Consider the following 9,694-nt stretch of genomic DNA (forward strand, 5'->3'; position numbering starts at 1 on the left):
TCTTCTAGTCCTGGGAAATCCCGCAAATTTTTTAAAAGTTTACTTTTTTTTTTATTTTGTGTTAAGGTTAAGGAAATTTTGCAAATAGAAAGTATAATTAATTCATAAACTGTCCGAATACCCTTGTATTTATTAATTTTAAGCCTGTTTATTAGTTTTTTAAAATTTTTGCCTGTTATGCTTGTTTATCTATTTGTGGCAGGACCCTGAAAATTCTTTACTTGTCAGAACCTGTAATATCATGAATAATTGTGCTGATACTATCTTAATACTAACTGTTCTTTACAAAAAAAAAGAAGAAAAAAAAAAGAAAAAGTTATCAATATTGCATGATTTTTAAAAACTTGAAGTTGGCTTGTGGAACAGGATGTAAACGTTCGTTATTGTTAATAAATAATTCTCAGTGAGATAAGGTGTTTTTGAGTAGGTTAAGAAGCATCTAGCTGGGTATTAATTATTTTATGTTATAATAAAGCGTTTGTATTTTTGCAGCAGATTGTATAAATTATGTGGGAATAATGTTTTCGTAAATATGGCGTTTATAAAAAAATTATTGGACTGTAATTTGAAAAAAATGTAGACCTATAAATTTCGACTGTGTCTGTCCTTCCTCAATCTGGAGAAAAGAGTAAAATACATGAAAGTCGAGACGAGATGTAGAAAACTTTGAGGCAGGAGGGCCAAACTATTACAGTATATACAGTGGCGTACCGTGGTGTCAGCCGCCCGGGGCGGAGGAAAATTTCGGCTCCCCTTATTTAGGTATTTTAATTTAAAAGACCAAAATTCCGTTTTGTCACAGAACAAGCAATGAAAAATTCGGTGGTAGTGCAGCGACCTGTTTAAAATAGTTCTATTGGATATAATAGTTCTATTAAATATATGAACGCGAATGAAACGTACAAGCAAAAAAAAAAAATAAGGTCAACAGGTTTCGCAGGAACTCCTCGGATGAAAAAGTTACTAGTTCACCCGGCGAGCCGATTCCCGGACTGTCCGGACCATAGCACTATCTTAGGCGCGATGCAAGTATAGATTAGGATGTTTCAAATTTTTACAAGATATTATTATTATTCATTGTGGAATTTTGCTGCCCCCTAAAAAGTGCAGCCCGGGGCGGACCGCCCCTACCGCCCCCCTATGGCACGCCACTATGTAGGTTATAGAAGCTTCGGGTTCAGAATGATTTCAGGTTACTTAGATTTAAAATTCAAGGTAACAAGAAATTCGTAATACTTAATTATAACGCGAATTAATTGTGTGACTTAGCACACAATTAATTCGTTTAATCACGCATATTTTAAAAGGCAAGAATTTAAATTCATTCATGAAGTTAAAAATAGATTTAATAACAGAAATTAAAAGAAATGTGTTTTTGTTAATTTAATAGGAATCAAACAATACGGTAAAGCAAGTAGTAAAAAGAAAGGTGGTTTCGTGAAACTTTATTAGAAAATATTGGCAGGAGTGGAAGTAAGCATTAACCAATAACGATACATGCTGGTTACTCTGCGTAGCAGAGTTTGGGTTGAGTTATCACTCCTATATAAGAGCAACAAGAAGAACCATCCCTCATATACTTTCTCATATAAGGGTAAGTCTATACAGTGCCGTAACTAGGCAGGTGCAACAGGTGCACCCGCACAGGACCCACTTGGAAGGGGAGCCCAAAATGCATGTATTTGTTTTATTATTTTCCCAAACCTAATTAATTAAATTAACCCCTTAAGCCCATAATTGCAAATTGCAAATTCTTGCGCAGGGCACAGGAATGGCTAGTTACGGCACTGAGTTTATAGTTTAATTAGTATTCGATTATCACTTTCGACATCACTCAAAATTAAACTTCTGCATGTTTAAGATTTTTCAGCCAAATTTATTAGAAACATTTTAAATTTTTAAAAAAATATAATCTTACTACTTATGTAATTACAGCTCGTATCTAGTTTTTAGCTATATTCTTATTGTCTCGTAATTTATCTAATAATGGTTCCAGAAGAGGATTTATTAAGTACTTCTCATCATAAAACACCATGTGATAATTAAGATACGGGACTAAGTACGGAATTATTTTAAGCAAGAGGTGGTGTTAAGTTCGAAAGTAAGATCACTGCTGTGTTTAATACGCGGTGCAATAAACATATCGATAGTTTCCTGTAATCGGATCAGATATGACGCCTACATAATTGGCAAATCCCACGTATAGACCCTACAAGGGCAGTAGGTTGTTACCTGAGATTTGTTGAAGTGTTAGAGCTATATAATAGTTCTTTCTTCCTTTCTCTTTACAGAGACAAAATGTCTAAAGTTCGTAATACAAATAGTACTTTCAACGCATACGGAAGAAGTGCACCTTCCGATAGTTATGTCGATTATATTATTTATAGAAGAGAAATGTTAGATAGATTGAAAAGAGAATACGAAAGGAACCGAAATCGTGATAACGATTCAAATGATACTGGTGAGAAATTTTTCTGTTTTTATTAATTTGATGGATACAGAAATTTGACACTCAACAGGTTTAATTCATAAATCATATTTCTTTTTACAGCTGGTTCTAAAGTTATTGAAGTAGACAGTGTTGAATTGTATGCCAGACAAAACGCCGAAGTACACCACACTAAACGTTACGAAATCCTGAAAGTTAAAACTCCTTCACCTGTTTTAAGACGTGGCAGCCCTTTCTTCTTAGCTATCAGATTCAGAAGACAGTACGATTCTAACAGAGATTTAATCAAATTGGAATTTACTTTCGGTAACAGTCATTTAAATGTGATTCGACGTTTATAAAAATTTAAATAACACAAACAATTAATTTCTTACTTGTCAGGTCCAAAACCTAATTTGAGCAAAGGTACTTTAGTGCAACTCGTCTTCTCTAACAAAAAGGAATTTACTAAAAGTTCTCAACATTGGGATGTTCGTTTACACGAACAGAATGGAAACAACCTCTCTATGCAAGTGCAAGTCCCTCCCAGCATAAGTATTGGCGTATGGAGATTAAAAATTTTAACACAGGATTTCGAAAGAACTATTTCACCCGTCAGTTATTTGTGCGAGGAAAATATTTACTTCCTTTTCAATCCTTGGTGTCAAGGTAAGCGTAGTTTATGTAACTAATTTACAAAGATTTCACTGCATTTAAATATATAAAATTACAATAATACACCCGTTTTTATAAATACTTATTTAGAAATTTACGTAGTAAAATAGACCGAATTAACTTCTAACCCATTTTCATAACAATAAATTATATGGCGTAGTAAACACTAGTATTGTGTTTACTACGCCATGACACATGGTGAGTTTTCCAAAGACACATGGCAAGTTTTCCATCAAATTCTTTTATTAGTTGAGTCGATACGGTACATTGTTTTGTACTCGTTTCGGGCTTTGTCCTTCTTCAGTCAACTTGTATTTTCTCTTCATGTCTGTAATCCTGGTGTTGGCTTCTTTGCATTTTTGATTGATGAGTCTTGCCATTTCTATTTGTGTAGATTTGTTGATTTGTTTTTTGAAACCGGTTTCAAAAAACCAAAAATCAAAATAAAAAATGCAAACAAGCCAACACCAGGATTACAGACATGAAGAGAAAATACAAGTTGACTGAAAAGGGACAAAGCCCGAAACGAGTACAAAACAATTTATCGTATCGACTGAACTAATAAAGGAATTTGATGGGAAACTTCCCATATGTCTTTGGAATAGAACACAATACTAGTGTTTACTACGCCACATTATAAAACAGGACGGTTTCAAAAAACAAATAAACAATAAATTATTTCAAAAATCCTTTCTTCCTGAATTTAATCCAGTTTTTTGAATTAAATTCAGCGCCGAATATAAATTTCAACACTACTCATTTAACGCAAGCCTTTATAAATTTCCGCTTTTTTTATCTTCTATGTCAGCGTTCGGCAACCTTTCTCACCTCACAGACCATTAAAGTCACAATTTTGAATCCTGCGGACCATTATCATGAATTCTTTTAAACGATACAAAATCTGTAGAATAATGACCACAAAAGTTCAATTTTACTATATTAATATGAAACTCGAATGTTTAATTATAACAAATTAATGCAAGCCTAAACTTCATTGCTACTTGTTTGAAACAAGTTTATGGATTCTTCGCGCTTTTCCACGAAGAACGACAATCGCACCCACAATATTGTTTATTGTCCATTATTTATTGATAACAGTCACTTCGTTTTTGGTTTTAAATTCGAATAAAAAAATCACAATGAGTGTAAAAAGCAACTAATCATTTTGCATTTCTTTCGTAATTCTTCGCGTAACTTTCGGTTGATCAATGTTCAAATTTCTCCAGGGACCACCCAAATTTTCTCGAGGACCATCAATGGTCCGCGGACCACCGATTGCCGACCGTTGGTCTACGTGGCCACCAAATGAGTTTTTTATGTAGTCTTTTACTTTTTCATAGATGACCCAGTATATATGGAAGATGAAAACTTTAAAAAGGAATATGTATTAAATGACACTGGAAAGATCTTCGTTGGTTCGCACTCTAATCCAAGAGGAAGAAGATGGATTTATGGACAGGTAGTCATTTATCCCGAATTATACTATTATTAATTCACTTTATACCATTAAATAATGAAAAATGTTTACAGTTTACAGATTCTGTATTGCCAGCTTGCATGTTTCTACTCGAATTAACAAATTTGGATTATACAGCAAGATCAAACCCGATAAAAGTCGTTCGTGCAGTTTCCGCCATTGTAAGTGTGTGTGTGTATTTAAAAGACCTGTCCACGCCACAAAATATTGTTTAACTCCTAATTATTGTACAGGTTAATAATAATGACGATAACGGAGTATTAATCGGAAACTGGTCTGGTAAATACGAAGACGGCACTGCACCGTGGATGTGGACTGGAAGCGCCGCCATCTTGGAAGAGTATATAAAAAGCAAAGGAAGGGCCGTACGATACGGACAGTGTTGGGTATTTGCTGGAGTTACAACAACTGGTATGTTATCTTTAATAAGTATAAATGCCCCCTTAACAGTTTACTTACAAAAAATTGTATCGTTATCTAGTGTGTCGCGCTTTGGGTATTCCATGTCGAACTGTTACAAATTATGTTTCTGCCCACGATTCTGACGAAACTATGACTATTGATAATTTTTATGAGAAAAATGGAGAAAAAATAGAAACAAGTGATTCAATTTGGTTAGTTTCTTCTACGTTATTTTTTAAAGTAATAATCTTTTTGCAAGTTGAGAGAGTCTAATATACATTCCGAGAACAGATGAATGTTTTCAACTAATTTATCAATCAACTACTCTATTTATCGTAAAGAGACTGTAAAATTCTGCACTCCGAAACTGTTTGTTTAAGAATTTTCGGAAATTTTGGTTTTAACAGTTAACAGCTTTTATAACTAATTATAAAATAATTTGATACGCTTAATATTCTAAAATTTAATTAATTTCGTAGGAATTTCCACGTTTGGAATGATTGTTGGATGGCAAGACCCGATCTTCCATCCGGTTATGGAGGCTGGCAAGCTATCGATGCTACGCCACAAGAAAGAAGCGAAGGTGAATTTAATATATTTTAAAATTATTTTATCGAATTTCACTTATAAAGTGTTAAACATATAATACAGTCGACCCCCCTATAATTCGGTAGATACGTTCCGTTTTATAAGAATTTTGCGTTGTAGGAATACTTAAATACATGAGCCAATCACAGCCCTGCACGTGTGTAGTTTACGGACTACGGCTGTTTGAAAAGTTTTCTTCCATAAAATTAATCGATTCTAGACTAATTTCAATCAACATTTCCAAAACACGTATAATTTCTTGGGAATAATCCATATAAACTATGCTATAAACAAAAAATTTTAGGATTACTTACCGAGTGTGCACCGTTCGACCACGCCATTGCTTAAACTTGTTTTCGTCGCGGAGCAGCGCACCAAACGGTGGGCGCGTTTTCTGATAAGTGTGAGATTAGCCGGGGGTACTAATCCGAGGAGGATTGTTTGTACCACTTATTCGGCACCCAGTTGGTAAAACTAGTTCTCCAGGTTTCAGATCGAGAGATCCGATCCTAAAAGTTCCTATAGGAGGGCTTTTAATAATGATCCAAATCGCGAGATTCGGATCTACGTCAGGATTCCTTGACACCAGTTAATCAATCTTATTATANAATATATTTTAAAATTATTTTATCGAATTTCACTTATAAAGTGTTAAACATATAATACAGTCGACCCCCCTATAATTCGGTAGATACGTTTCGTTTTATAAGAATTTTGCGTTGTAGTAATACTTAAATACATGAGCCAATCACAGCCCTGCACGTGTGTAGTTTACGGACTACGGCTGTTTGAAAAGTTTTCTTCCATAAAATTAATCGATTCTAGACTAATTTCAATCAACATTTCCAAAACACGTATAATTTCTTGGGAATAATCCATATAAACTATGCTATAAACAAAAAATTTTAGGATTACTTACCGAGTGTGCACCGTTCGACCACGCCATTGCTTAAGCTTGTTTTCGTCGCGGAGCAGCGCACCAAACGGTGGGCGCGTTTTCTGATAAGTTATTTTTATGCAAAAATTCGTTGAACTTTGGAGACATCATTAATAGAAATAATTTTTATGATCGTTGAATAAGAAATGTTTTTGTCACAAGAAATGTATAAAATTACAGTAATGGTATTTGCCTTACAGTACCTAATTTAGGCCTATACACAGTCAGTGGCGTAGCGTGAATGTCAGCCGCCCGGGACAAAAAAAATTTCGCCGTCCCCTTATTTAGGTNGACCGTTGAATAAGAAATGTTTTTGTCACAAGAAATGTATAAAATTACAGTAATGGTATTTGCCTTACAGTACCTAATTTAGGCCTATACACAGTCAGTGGCGTAGCGTGAATGTCAGCCGCCCGGGACAAAAAAAATTTCGCCGTCCCCTTATTTAGGTATCTGAATTTAAAACACTAAAATTCAGTTTCGTCACAGTAAGTAAGTAATGAAAAATTCCGTGCTAGTGTTGCCACCTTTTTAAAATCGCTGACCCGGACGGCAGGTGAGGTTTGTTCGAACAGAAGTTCCTGACGCATGCGTATATCATTTTGCAATGCAAAGAATAATTTGCAGTGCATGCTGGTTCTAAATCAGTTACAGTTAGCGACTAGGGAGACTTGGATAGGAGTAACGCAAGTGACCTAGCTCTATTGGATATTGAAGGTGTATATGATTACGAATGAATCGTACAAGTAAAAATAAAAAAAAAAGGTCGATAGGTTGCGCACGATATCTCCGGACGGCGAGTCGGATAATAACACTATTCCGTGCTCATTTCAATCGGTCCGCATCGTAGGTGGACGAAGATATGAAATAAAATCTGCCCCATAAAACGTAATTTTGCCACCCCTAAAAAGGCCGCCCCTGCCGCCCCCTACGCTACGCTACTGTATACAGTACAAACAATAGTAAACTCAACTTACCCTGCTAAACTCTCCGTAGCGTGTAAGTAGTTCGGCTGCTCGTCCACTATTGGTCCAGATTCGACCAATCCTGTCGCGACACGAGTCGGCGATGACGTTTTACCGCATTTTATGAGTGTTTTAGCGTCTTTATACGAATACGGTCGCAATTTTTTCGCCGCGATATACGAATCCGCATTATATGAACCCGCGTTATAGTGGGGTCTACCGTACTTGGATGATTTACGATTAGAATGTTAAATAAAATATGTTTATTTTTAACTCAGGAGTTTATCGTGCTGGCCCATCTTCGCTCGTTGCCATACGTCGTGGAGAAATTGGCTATATGTTTGACACTCCATTTATATTTTCTGAAGTAAATGCTGATATTATAAACTGGCAGAGAGATGAAACTTCAGATCTTGGTTGGAAAAAAATGGCAATTAATAAATATCAGTAAGCAGTAAATTATATAGGCTATATTAATAACAACTCTAGATATCTTGCTTTATAAATAAATTCAACGTGTTTTTTAATATTATAGCGTTGGAAAGTTACTTGCGACAAAGTCAGTCGGAATCGATGATACTCGAGGAGATAAAGATTTACAAAATATAACTGATGAATATAAAAGAAAAGAAGGTAAAATTATGTCCATTTTCGATTTTAAAGCTAAGAATTTAAAGCTAAGATTTTATTCTTTTAGAAATTTAAATAAAAAATAAGAAATTTTTGTAATTTCTAGGAACTATCGAGGAAAGAATGACCGTCAGAAATGCTATTAGATGCGGAGGATTAAATTTCATATACGATATACCATCCGTGGAGAAAGAAGACGTCATTCTGGATCTTCTCGACATTGAACAAGTGATGATAGGTGAACCATTTATGGTAACAGTCACGCTGGAGAATAAAAGTGATGAGCAAAGAACAGTTTCGGCTGTTTTATCGGCCAGTAGTGTTTACTACACCGGTATAGTAGCCGCTAAAATTAAGAGAGAAAATGTCGAATTTATGCTGAAACCAAAACAAAGTATGTGATGTTATTTTATATTTAATCGTCGAACGTTTTCTTGATTTAACAAAATATACTCGAATACTTGCAGAGGAAGTCCTCCAAATAAAAGTAACTTCTGACGAATACTACGATAAGTTAGTAGATTACTCTATGATAAAGATATATGCCGTTGCAACAGTTAAGGAAACCAAACAAACATGGTCTGAAGAGGATGATTTTCAAGTGATCAAACCTTCTGTCGATTTAGAAGTAGGTTCTCGTTGACTACGTAATAATCTGAATTTATTATTTATATTATTATTTATTTACATAAACTATGTTAATTATTTTATGATAACAGACACGCTTACGTCGTATGACCCTAATCATTAATTCATCAAACTTTAACTCAATATACATTAAAATAATTCATATACTGTAATTATCGAAAAATTTGTCTTAAGAATTTATAGCAAACATCTATAAGAATTTTAAACTTTATTAACAGATTGAAGGAACTCCAAAAGTAAACCAACAATTCGGCTTGAAAATGAGTTTTACAAATCCCTTAGACAGAAAATTGACTGATTGCACAGTTTCTATCGAATGCCCAGGAGTTACCATGTCCTATCGTTTCGATGTCAGGTATTTAGTGAATAATATACGTTTTCCTTAATTTCTTTTTTATTGTCTGTGTTCATATTTTAATATTTTTATTGTATTATTTTATAGAGACGTGAAACCCAAAGAAACATTTGTTTATCGCGAGCGCCTGAAACCCCAGACAGAAGGAAGCACCAAGCTGGCTTTGGTGTTTAATTCGCGACAGTTGAACGAATTAACTGGATCTATCGAATTGGATGTCGAAACTTAAACTGTTCACGTTTATTATATTTATAAATCTTATCGTTATTATTAACTGCAGCATTCTATTTTTATTTTATATATTTTTTTTATTTATTACGCATACTGGATACACTCCTTGATGCGGGGAGCAAAACCATCTACCAAAAAAAGGAAAAAAAAAAAAACAAAACACTTAGATACAATAAACAAAAAGCACAAGCAAAATTATACAATAATAATTTATATAAATAACAATTTAGATATAAATTAAAGAATTGAAAATCAAATGTAATAATTAATTAAAGTTAAAGTTTGGGAGCATCTGTCAATAAAATACAAAAAAAACAATAAATAAAAACAACCAAAAATAAGCAAACAGCTTACTTAT

At 34.1% G+C, this 9,694-nt stretch overlaps 1 protein-coding gene across 1 annotated transcript; it reads left to right on the forward strand.

Moving 5' to 3' along the window:
• The first annotated feature begins 1,452 nt into the window (after positions 1-1,452).
• LOC111621593 (hemocyte protein-glutamine gamma-glutamyltransferase-like) lies at positions 1,453-9,364 on the forward strand. Its single transcript, XM_023363772.1, has 15 exons — positions 1,453-1,594; positions 2,292-2,461; positions 2,552-2,755; positions 2,831-3,097; positions 4,444-4,562; positions 4,634-4,741; positions 4,814-4,991; positions 5,062-5,194; positions 5,462-5,565; positions 7,751-7,919; positions 8,008-8,105; positions 8,209-8,496; positions 8,570-8,730; positions 8,969-9,105; positions 9,193-9,364. Exons 2-15 carry the CDS (start codon positions 2,299-2,301, stop codon positions 9,332-9,334), a joined length of 2,271 nt encoding a protein of 756 aa, XP_023219540.1. The 5' UTR covers positions 1,453-1,594; positions 2,292-2,298; the 3' UTR covers positions 9,335-9,364.
• The last annotated feature ends 330 nt before the right edge of the window (positions 9,365-9,694 follow it).

This window comes from Centruroides sculpturatus, unplaced genomic scaffold (genome assembly GCF_000671375.1).
Source record: "Centruroides sculpturatus isolate CEXI.00-Female unplaced genomic scaffold, Cexi_2.0 scaffold175, whole genome shotgun sequence".
Lineage (NCBI taxonomy): Eukaryota > Metazoa > Arthropoda > Arachnida > Scorpiones > Buthidae > Centruroides > Centruroides sculpturatus.